General features: G+C 34.0%; 1 protein-coding gene across 11 annotated transcripts in view; it reads right to left on the bottom strand.

Annotated features, from left to right (window-relative positions):
* The window catches only part of LOC127942925 (PX domain-containing protein kinase-like protein), a 30,942-nt gene that overhangs the window by 15,325 nt on the left and 3,329 nt on the right, over positions 1-12,288 (bottom strand). For all 11 annotated transcript variants that reach the window (XM_052538929.1, XM_052538930.1, XM_052538931.1 and 8 more), the window contains exons 5-11: positions 12,182-12,259; positions 10,281-10,354; positions 9,945-10,019; positions 8,468-8,572; positions 8,268-8,369; positions 6,503-6,664; positions 6,277-6,394 (exon numbers count right to left, since the gene is read on the bottom strand). In XM_052538929.1, the coding sequence (XP_052394889.1) occupies positions 6,277-6,394; positions 6,503-6,664; positions 8,268-8,369; positions 8,468-8,572; positions 9,945-10,019; positions 10,281-10,354; positions 12,182-12,259 (714 nt within the window). The remainder of the gene's footprint in view (positions 1-6,276; positions 6,395-6,502; positions 6,665-8,267; positions 8,370-8,467; positions 8,573-9,944; positions 10,020-10,280; positions 10,355-12,181; positions 12,260-12,288) is intronic.

The raw sequence follows: 12,288 nt of genomic DNA, 5'->3' as shown, positions 1-12,288 counted from the left end.
TGCTATTTAAACTTCTTCTTTTTCCTCTTTTTCTTATTATTATTTTTCTGACAGAAATTCTAAACGCTACTCCTCCTAGGGCTTTAAAGCCACAAGCCCCAAACTCGGCAGACACCTGCGGGATAGAGCGGTGCTGGTTGCTATATCTTTTCAGACTGATCAGACTTAAAGTTTTTTTTTAATTAATTTTTAAATGTCAAAATACATTACCCATAGACTTACATTGTCTGAGAAAAATTGCGCCCCTAGTTGCAATAACCGAGATTAAAGGGAGGAGTCGGGTTTTGTTTCACTTTTAAACCGGTTAAAAATACCAAGTAAATAATACAATTTCCCTCAAACTGACAAGCTAAACCAACATATCTGATTATTACAGGGGTTAGGGCTCATTAATAATTGATTTCTGGGCAGAGAGCAGTCGAGAGAAGAATCACGGCTGCTCATCTCAGGCTGTCTCCACGGAGCTCACAACGAGCGAATTCATTCTTATTTAAGACCTTTTAAAACGGCGATTGCACGCAATCCACACGTTAGAACACACCAAGAGCTAAATTCAGATGTTTCTGAACTGTTTAAAGTAATAACATGATATATTCGCGGCAGCCAAATGTCCGCGAGCTCGCGATGTATGAACACTTGAAGTCCACATGACAGCCGCGTTTCGGGGCGAGATCGGACAAATAATAATAGGCTACACATTTCATTCACACTGACAAGCTAAACCAACATATGTTATTATTACCGGGTCAGATCTCATTTATAAATTATGTCTCTGGCCAAAGAACAGCGAGAAAGACGAGAGAGAAATGAGCGCGTCATCAGCATTTTTTAAGCGCTTCCAAAAATAATATCACAGCGAATTGCACTAATCCACCCATTAGAACACAACAATAGCAGAATTCAGGTGTTTTTTAACTGTTTATGTGGGCAAAATGAAATATAATTTGACAGCGTGATACAGCTTATGAATAGGCTACTTGATGTCTGGGCAGAGAGAAGTCAGAAAGACGAGAGAAGAATCACGGCTGCTCAGCTCAGGCTGTCTCCACGGAGCTCACAACGAGCGAATTTATTCTTATTTAAGACCTTTTATAATTAAATTATATCGGCGATTGCACGCAATCCACACGTTAGAACACACCAATAGCTGAATTCAGATGTTTCTGAACTGTTTAAAGTAATAACATGATATATTCGCGGCAGCCAAATGTCCGCGAGCTCGCCATGTATTTCTCTGAACAAGTCTAAATAGAGAATTCACAGCCTTTCACATTAAAACCCTGCAGCGAAACGGCACAAAACAATTAGAAGAATATATTATACACATGAAAATGAGTGTTTATATGTGCTTGTGAGATTTTATCTGTCAGGCTGAAGTTCTGAACGTCACATCAATTGCTATCCATCGTCACAACATGATAAAGTCATTTATATATATTTTTAAGAGCTTCTTAAGATATTAATGCACACAATCCACTCATTAGAACAAAACAAGAGCAAAATCCAGGTGTTTGTTGAGCCGTGCAAAACGAAATATCATTTGACATCGAGGGGAAAAAAGTAACTGTAACTCCATGAATACTCAACGAAGAGACATGAGAGATATATCTGTAGAAAGCTTGACATGTCTACTTTTAAACCAAACAAGTGCTGCCGAACAAATATTCTGTGATAAAGTAATCCATATCAAAACAACGCAATGTCCTTTTTTCACGTCTTATGTGTGGAAGGCCAAGAGGGTCAAATACACGTGAATTTTAACGTGTCTCTGTGAAGGGTCTACTTTTTTTGGATACAAACATAATAACAACAAAACTTTGGGCACTTATAAAATAAAGATAACAAACAAGGTGTGCTGTCTGCAGCCTTGGTCTGCGCTGATCTTCATTTACAAACACGTCATTAAAATGAACTATAACTCCATGAATACTCAACGAAGAGACATGAGAGATATATCTATAGAAAGCTTGACATGTCTACTTTTAAACTAAACAAGTGCTCCCGAACAAATATTCTGTGATAAAGTAATCCATATCAAAACAAAGCGATGTCCTTTTTTCACGTCTCCTTTCATTATATCTAATGTGTATGGAAGGCCAAGAGGGTCAAATACACGTGAATTTTAACGCGTCAACAACACGTTAAATACGTGTATTTCATGCGTAGACAACACGTATTTAATATTATTTATTTATCGGCGCTGCACAACATGGTAAAGTCATTTATAAAAAATTTTAAGAGCTACTTAAAATACTATATTACTCCAATGTTATATCCAATATTATTTAACGTGTTAAATAGTGTTGTTTACAAGTGAAAAATCAGCAGGTATTTAACATGTATTTCACGTGAAATACACTGAAGTACACCTTAAAAATCAGTTTGAAGAGGTCAATGTCATTGGCTGCTGAGGACTTGGGTCAAACCACTTCTGTGAGCTTAGTGGTTGGGGTGTACCATTCATAGACAGGCAACCACCATTTAACATGCTATAGATCAGCTTATTCAGCCTTATTATTTAGTCTTTTTTCGTAACTGTTTTGTATAGCCTATAGAAATAATATATTTAAGTTTCAGTTTTATGAAATATTTATTTTTTAATAAATATTAATTAAAATTTTGTGGTGATAGTATAACGTTTATAAAAGTTACAGTATTTTGTAATGAAACAGGACTTTTTGTTTAGCTCTTGACTCACCGAAGTATACTATATATAGTGTCCCTTCTTTAATTTTTCAGTAGTGTGATAACTTAAAATATGTTGTCAGTACTATTAAAATTGATTATGGTTTTTGCATGACTTATTTCGCATTCAGCTAGACAACCCTGTCGTAGCTGTTATCATAGCCTAGGCTTTTTATTAAAAAAGAAAACAGCAAGGGACCATGGAAAAAGACTGTTGCAGGTGTATTTTTTATGGTATTTATTATTTTTTATTTTTTGCAGTGAGGCAACTCAAGTATGTTGGGCATACAAGTACTGTGGCTCTTTTGCCCCATGGCCAAGATGGCCAAGCCAACATCAAAGTTAGTTCACTAACTTTTAATTCTAGTTATTATTATTATTCTTCTGAGCCAAATTTTAAACACTATCTCCTCCTAGAGCTTTCAAGCTAGAACCACCAAACTCGGGTCAGACCTTCAGACTGGTCTGACTCGGGTTGCTATATCTTTTCTAACTGATTCGGCTTATGGTTTTCGTAAACCAGACTACCAAAACCACCTTAAATCCCATAGACTTTCATTACGGGGGTACAAACTTTTGAAAAATAAGGCTTATAATATATTTAAGCTGTCTACTACCAGGGCAAACCTTAAAAACTCTCTACTGAGAATACAGCTAAAACCAGCCTAAGCTGATCAGTTGTTTTGGCTAGTCTCCCAAACTGGTTTTTAAGTGGTTTTGACCACTCTCACGCTGGTCTTAGCTGGGTTTTAGCTGGTTTTTACTGAATCCACTGTTTTTAGCTGGTTTTTGCCAGATTCGCATAGAAACATGCTAACAACATGCTAGTTACTCACTAATCAGACTAGAAACATACTTCTAACAAGTTTTAAAGTGGTTTTGGCCACTGTCACGCTGGCCTTAGCTGGTCTTAGCTGGTTTTAGGTGGTTGTCTTTACTGAATCAACTGGTTTTAGCTAGATTATCATATAAACATGTTAATACCATGTTAGTAACTTGCTAATCAGACTAGAAACATACTTCTAACATGGTTTAAAGTGGTTTTGGCCACTGTCAAGCTGGCTTTAGCTGGTCTTAGCTGGTTTAAGGTGGTTTTCTTTAATGAATCAACTGGTTTTAGCTAGATTATCATAAAAACATATTAACAACATGTTAGTAATTTGCTAATCAGTCTAGAAACATACTTCTAACATGGTTTAAAGTGGTTTTGGCCACTGTCAAGCTGGCTTTAGCGGGTCTTAGCTGGTTTTAGGTGGTTTTCTTTACTGAATCAACTGGTTTTAGCTAGATTATCATAGAAACATGTTAACAACATGTTAGTAACTTGATAATCAGACTAGAAACATACTTCTAACATGGTTTAAAGTGGTTTTGGCCACTGTCAAGCTGGCTTTAGCTGGTCTTAGCTGGTTTTAGGTGGTTTTCTTTACTGAATCAACTGGTTTTAACTAGATTATCATAGAAACATGTTAATAACATGCAAGTAACTTGCTAATCAGACTAGAAACATACTTCTAACATGGTTTAAAGTGGTTTTGGCCACTGTCAAGCTGGTCTTAGCTGGTTTCTAACTGAATCAACTGGTTTTAGCTCGATTATCATAGAAACATGTTAACAACATGTTAGTAACTTGATAATCATGTCAAAAACATGCTTTTAACATGGTTTTAAAGTAGTTTTGGCCACTGTCACGCTGGTCTTAGCTGGTTTCTAACTGAATCAACTGGTTTTACCTGGATTAGCATAGAAACATGTTAGTCACTTGCTAGCCATGCTAGCCACATGCTAGTCACATGTTAATCATGCTAGCAACATGCTAGTTGTATACTAATCATGCTACAAACATGCTAACGACATGCTAGTCACTTGCTAATCATGTTAATAAAATGCTAGCAACATGAAAATCATGCTAGAGACATGCTAGCCACATGCTAATCATGCTACTAAAATGTTAACAACATGCTAATCATGCTACAAACATGCTACAAACATGCTAATCATGCTAGCAAAATGTTAGCGACATGCTAGCAACATGCTAATCATGCTACAAACATGCTAACAACATGCTAGAGACATGCTAGCCACATGCTAATCATGCTAGAAACATGTTAGCAGCATGCTAATCATGCTACAAACATGCTAGCAACATGCTAATCATGCTAGCAAAATGTTAGCGACATGCTAGCAACATGCTAATCATGCTAGAAACATGCTAACAACATGCTAGAGACATGCTAGCCACATGCTAATCATACTAGAAACATGTTAGAAACATGCTAATCATGCTACAAACATGCTAGCAACAAGCTAATTATGCTAGCAAAATGTTAGCGACATGCTAGCAACATGCTAATCATGCTAGAAACATGCTAACAACATGCTAGCAACATGCTAATCATGCTAGAAAAATGCTAACAACATGCTAGAGACATGCTAGCCACATGCTAATCATGCTAGAAACATGTTAGCAACATGCTAATCATGCTAGCAACATGCTAGCAACATGCTAATCATGCTAGCAAAATGTTAGCGACATGCTAGCAACATGCTAATCATGCTAGAAACATGCTAGAGACATGCTAGCCACATGCTAATCATGCTAGAAACATGCTAACAACATGCTAATCATGCTAGAAACATGCTAGCAACATGCTAATCATGCTACAAACATGCTAGCAACATGCTAATCATGCTAGCAAAATGTTAGCGACATGCTAGCAACATGCTAATCATGCTAGAAACATGCTAACAACATGCTAGAGACATGCTAGCCACATGCTAATCATGCTAGAAACATGCTAGCAACATGCTAATCATGCGAGCAAAATGTTAGTTACATGCTAACAACATGCTAATCATGCTACAAAAATGATAGCAACATGCTAGCAACATGCTAATCATGCTAGCAAAATGTTAGTTACATGCTAACAACATGCTAATCATGCTACAAAAATGCTAGCAACATGCTAGCAACATGCTAATCATACTAGTAACATGTTAGCAAAATGCTAATAATGCTACAAACATGCTAGCAACATGCTAGCAACATGCTAATCATGCTACAAACATATTAGTAACATGCTAATCATGCTAACAAAATGCTACCGAAATGTTAACAACGTGCTAATCATTCTACAAACATGCTAGTGGAATGCTAGCAACATGCTAATCATGCTAGAAACATGCTAGTCACATGCTAGAAACATGCTAGCAAAATGCTAATCATGCTAAAATCATGCTCTCAACATGCTAGAAACATGTTAAAAACTTTGCTAATCATGCTAACGACATGGTAGTCACTTGCTTATAATGCTAGTAATATGTTAATCACTTTCTTTTTTAAACTTCTTAACTTTTCAAACTTTTACATTTTTAAAACTTTTTAAGCTTTTCAAACTTTCTACATTTTTCTAACTTTCTGGCCAGGCTTTTTCAAGCCAACTTAAAGTTTGAAAACAAACTTTACTATCTAGTTTCTACTCTACTCCTCTACTACTCCCGACTTGAACAAATTTAAGCATGTTTAAATCCATTTCTTTTTAGTCAGCTGCTAATGCTAAGCTCTTTAGTCAAACTGAAGATGGTACTGACCCACGGATGAGGACGGAGGCGGAGGATACTGATCCACAGGAACAGCGTCAGGCGGCCGGCCGTACGTCATTTCATAAAGCAAATGTCCAAACGAGTAGACGTCTACGCTTTCTGTTGTCTGATAAAAAAAAAAAAACATCAGACTCTGAAAATCGCTCATTTTAATGATCAATGTTCAAATTATTTACTACCAATAAGAAAATAGTAATATAAAAAGGTATCTTACATTAATTTTCCTGAACTGTGTTACATAGGGTCGGTAATATGACGGCAGTCCCAGTAACGAATTCTCTATATCCAACAATTTACACGTGTCCTCCTCAATCAGGACGTTAGATGCATGAAGATGTCCATACGGAAAACCCTTGTCGTGGAGAAATTTTAATGCCTGGAGTAAAACAAATGACATATTTACTTCTCTAGAAAGAAATACAACGGCAAAATAAGTTTAAAGTTTGAGGTGAAATAAGACTTGGCGAAAAAAATAAAATATTCAGCTTACCAAGGCTGAATTATTTAATCAAAAATAGATTGATACTGTGAAATATGATTATCATTTAAAGTAACCATTTTGTATTTTCATATATTTTATAATGTAATTTATTCCTGTGATCAAAACTGTATTTTCAGCATCGTTACTCCTCTCTTCAGTGTCACATGATCCTTCAGAAATCATTCTGATATTGCTACAAGTGTGACTGCATCATATAATAATTGCTGTTAATAATGTCCATAATCTGGCTGACTACGTCTTGTATTAATTTTTCAGAAAACTCCTGTCATACGCGCACGAACTGACAGTCACCACTTATAAGCTACCACTAAATATTGTAGAAACGTAATTTTCTGTAAAGTTGCTTTGTAACGATTTGTATTGTAAAAAGCGTATTGTATGCATTTATTTTTACCTAACTTGCTCAACGGCTCCCAAACGATTCTCTCAACGACGATTCATTTTTCCAAACCCTCTCCTTTGCATGACGCTAATCTGCAGTGATTGGTTCGATTGGTCTCATTTTTATTTCATCATACCTGATAAAGCTGCTTTGTGTACAGCGTTACCATGGAAACTGCTAATTTTGCCGCCAAAAGTGGCATCTAGTGCCAAAGAATGAATTTGCGTTTTCATTCAAACCAACTCGAAACGACCAAAAGTGGGCGGGGAATATGCTAATATTTAATGTTGACGTCAAAAGTTGTTTCAATGATTCAGAGTCAACTCTTTCTTTTGAGAGACAACAACTTTTCACACATTGTTATTTTCAGATTTAAAACTTTGCAGGATGTTTCCATGTTACACACTGTAATTTAAAATAGTCCATAATAGGGGCACTTTAATACATTCTTCCTAAATAAAAGTATAAAAGAATAAAAATCTTACAGACCCCACATTTTTGAACAAAGCCTATGAGGATGGATGAATAAACAGATGCAAAACAGACCACAGATCAAATATAATTCTGTATGCAAATAAATGCAAAAAAATGGCAATTCACCATGCAAATATTACACTGTTGGTTAGATAATGAATGCAAACAGCTGGCAACTGTGTAAATCAATGGGAGATGTTCAAACTTGAGTATAAAACCCAATTGGAGGAAGTTAAGCCGTTCAGGCTGAAAAAACAGCAGAAGCTGAATACCTACAAACTAACAGTGGGTTTAGAAAAGATTCTCCCCTTTTAAAAGAATCACATTTTGTTGCTTGAAATGAAGACGGACATGGTTTTTGCTTTATCCAGCTGTATTTACTCAGTGCAACTTATAACATCCAAGTGAAAGATATAACAATTAAAGACTGCGTCCTTCTTCACTTCAGGCTGCAAAGCAACCAAATATATCTACTTTAAAGGGGGATTCATTTCTATACCCACTGTAGAGATATAAAACAAATTTTAAATGCGATGTTTTACAGTGCTGCCTTAAAAGCTCAGTAAAGTCAAGACTGGTTCCTGTAAACTGGTTATTATAAGCATGAACTGGTAACCAGACCTCCAGAATCTGTCTTCCGTAGGTTTGGATCTGCTGCTGCTCCAGTCCCTGGATCTTTTTGGGATTGCAGTACTTCTTCAGAAAGGGCTCTTTGGGCTTCACCTGAAGGGTCGACAAAATTCAAGAGCGAATGACAAGAGATACAGGTATGTTACAATATGAAAATACCTTGTCGATCAGCCAAATAAAAGAAAGCTAACCTTGCAGATGTGATCCCTGAGTGTCCCTTTCTCGCTGAAAACCCGAATGACTAGAGCAGATGATTCACTGGTTGCAGCGAAAGTGACGGGAGAGATGTTTGAATGCTACGGAAAATACCGAAAGAGATGAAGTCAGACACATACAAACACGTCACACTTGGTTTTCTTCATGCAAAATAAATTTTTTTGGACGTGTGAAGTCGACGAACTTCATCTGACTGATTATTTGTCTTTAAGTAACCCTATTCCATGGTATTATATGGAATATTAACTAAATCTAAACTTATTAAAACCATTTTTTATATAATATTTTTGAAACAAAGCTGAAATAAAATAAAATATAATGTTTAGATGAAAAACTAAGTTTTTAGCAACTAACTAAAATTACTAATTGGAAATAAATGGAAAACAACCTAATAGTAACAATAACAATGCATTTCTATAAAAATTATGCATTTCTTCTTTGTTGCACACATTAGTTATTTAAATATACCTATTTAGTTGACAGATTTAACATTCATTTATAATATTAAAATTATTAAATATTTTATATAATAATTATAACATTAAAATAATAAAAAAAAACCTGCAAATGTCTTAAACCTAAACAGTAATATTTAAATAAACAAAAATTTATAAAAATGACAAAAGCGGTTAACAAAATTACTAAAAATTGAAATATATAATGTTTAAATAAAAGCGAATTAAAAAGTACTCATATAAACTACACCGTATATTTGTATTAAAACAAGAACTGAAAATATAAAAACATAATAAAAACTAAACTGTATATCTGTATTTAATTCAGAAAAAAATAAAAGCAAATTCAAAAATATTAGATGGAAACTAACTGCACTGTATACTTGACCACTAAAATATTTTGTAAATAAAAAAGAAATAAATACAAAAAATAAAATTTCAGTCAACATTTAATTTTTTTTTATTCAATATGTTAGTTGCTTTGTGTGTTTAATTGTTAAATTTACTAGCAATTTCTGAATTAAAATATATAGAAATAATGGGGTGGATTATATTGGGGTGTCTACACATGATTTCCATAGCGAGTTAATGTGAGATGTGTTTCTCTCAGTGATCGGTTTCATCTCACTGCTTATGAAAACAAGAGCACATGACAGCATTCACACACAAATAATCCAAACATTTGGGTGTGCACACAAAGACAGGCTCTTTTAGTTTCTTCCCCGCAGTGTGCCGGCTCTGCTTAACAGAGTGAAATTGAAAAGGTATATTCTCATTCGTTTTGCATTACTATAATAGCAGGGAAGCTGTGCTTAAGTATTATGAATATAGTACTACAACAGTATTTTTTAATGAATAATAAATTATAATTACTACTAGTATATTTATGCTGAATTGATTTGCAATCAAAAAAGAATTGCAACCTAAAAACAAGCCATAAAACATTTTAGCAACCATATAGCAATGCCCTGGTAAGCGTCATGTTTTTAAGACTTACAGACAAAGTTGGAAGCAGCTTCATTGCAGACAGGAGATCTTTGTCAGACAGGAACTTATCTGGACCCAAATCCACCTAGAATTGGTAAAGAAATGTTTTATGGGGTACACAATGCTAATTACAGAAAAGAGCGTCCACAAGAGATAAGTAGGTTGGTTAAGTTCTCTGTGCAGCCAAACAAAGTGGTGTTTATTGTGATCAACAAGATCGACTTCATCAGGGTTACGCAAAAATGGGAATTAAATCTGTTGAGGGTCAAAGTACTGGATTTACAGATCAGGAGTATCCCAAAAAAAGATGTTGGTTTGTGTTAGGAAGGGTTGAAACCAAACTTACCCAACTTAATACTTGTTTGTCTTTGGGTTGATCTTTGTCTTTGATTAAGAAGTACCTCTTTCTCAATCGCCAGCCTATGACAAGACAGATATTAGATGACTGGATTAAACTCATGTATTAATGTCATATTTCAAACCAATACTAGAAAATATAAACAATATAAGAATTATAAAATATAAAATGTTTTGCATTGTGACACTGATTTAGTCAAAATAAGCATATTTTCTGCTTTAAATTTTCATTACCGTAACTCGTAAAAATCCAATTCTCATTACAAATGTACATTTTAAATACATTAAAAAAAAAATTATATATATATATATACATATATATATATATATATATATATATATATATATATATATATATATATATATATATATATACATATATATATATATGTATATATATATGTATGTATATATATATATATATATATGTATATATATACGTATACATATATATATATATATATATATATATATATATATGTATGTATATATATATATATATATATATATACGTATATATATGTATATATATATATATATACATATATATATACATATATATATATATATATATATACATATATATATATATATATATATATATATATATATATATATATATATATATATATATAGCCTTTTTTGCATTACAGTAATGATGATGAGATTTAATTTTACTTGAGATTTCAAATTTGAACACGTCAAGGTAAATGTTAAAGCTTTGTTGATGAATCTCCCTACAAGAAACAAAAGATCAAACGTTTCTTCTCAATGTGCCTCGGCTGTAAAACTCAGGCTGTTTTTAGTGGATAAAAATTTCCCATGAGCCTCAAGTTGTCAGGAACACTAAATGCGTCAAAATAAACCAACACCTGACACCGCATATAAACTCTCACTGGGAGAAACAAATCAATAAACCTTAAATCATTAACTATTATAGATGTGATATATCTCAAGGCTGACAGTGTTATCATTCATGGTCAATGGAAATGCCCATTCTGCCCCATATATTAAAATAAATATATATACACAACTATTATAAAATGTTAAATATAATATAATATAATATAATATAATATAATATAATATAATATAATATAATATAGGGGTGTGCCGGTTTCAGAATTGGTGATGACGGTTATGACGTGAGTCAAATGTGACGGTTCATAACATAACTCCGTGTCAGCGCGCGCTCTGATCGGTAAAGGGGCAGAGATTTCAGACCTCCGTTTATTAAGGAGATCTGTCACAAAACTCATCGCCATCCTCTGATTGTTTTGCCGTCTATGCTTTGCTGATGCGAGCCGCAAAAAAAAAAAAAAAGCCATTGTCTGTTCTAGAAAGGATGCAGCAAAGACATTTAATGCTAGAGTATGAGGCATAGGCCTACGCTGAGTTTCATTTACGATGAGATGTGCTCTAGTTCACAGTGCAGTGCAAGTGAACGCGGCGCGCTGGTGCTTCCATGTCACGGTTATCATTGTCTGCTATATTTGCTTTTTATTTATTAAAATACATGCAATTGGTTGATGAAACATCTATTAAAATTAAGATAAAATTTGTTCAAAACGAAATTCGTTTTTAAGAAAGGTTTTCTACAAAGCAAAATTTAATGAAGTGGTAAATATCATGTCTGACGATTTACAAAACTTCATTAAGTGGTAAAAACCATGTCTCCCAATATATTGCGCATCTTATGATCCTATCTAAAAAATGAAAATAATTTTTTTATAAAAAATGTTTGTAAAAAATATTTTAATGACACGGTTTTGGCGGTTATAGAGTTCTAATGACGGTGTTCAACTATAACCGCCGGTCTCACGGTTATATACTAACCGTCACACCCCTAAATATGAAACTGGATGGAAGTAACTGAACTGCTTTACTTACCAATGTCTTTTAACGGCTCAATAACCTCCCATTTTGGATCGGATCTGAAGAACATGGACACCTGCTGTAAGGCTATTTCTGAAAAATAAGGAAGGATTTTAACAATA

This window comes from Carassius gibelio, chromosome A22 (genome assembly GCF_023724105.1).
Source record: "Carassius gibelio isolate Cgi1373 ecotype wild population from Czech Republic chromosome A22, carGib1.2-hapl.c, whole genome shotgun sequence".
Taxonomy (NCBI): domain Eukaryota; kingdom Metazoa; phylum Chordata; class Actinopteri; order Cypriniformes; family Cyprinidae; genus Carassius; species Carassius gibelio.
This window is presented reverse-complemented; position numbering and strand designations above follow the sequence as displayed.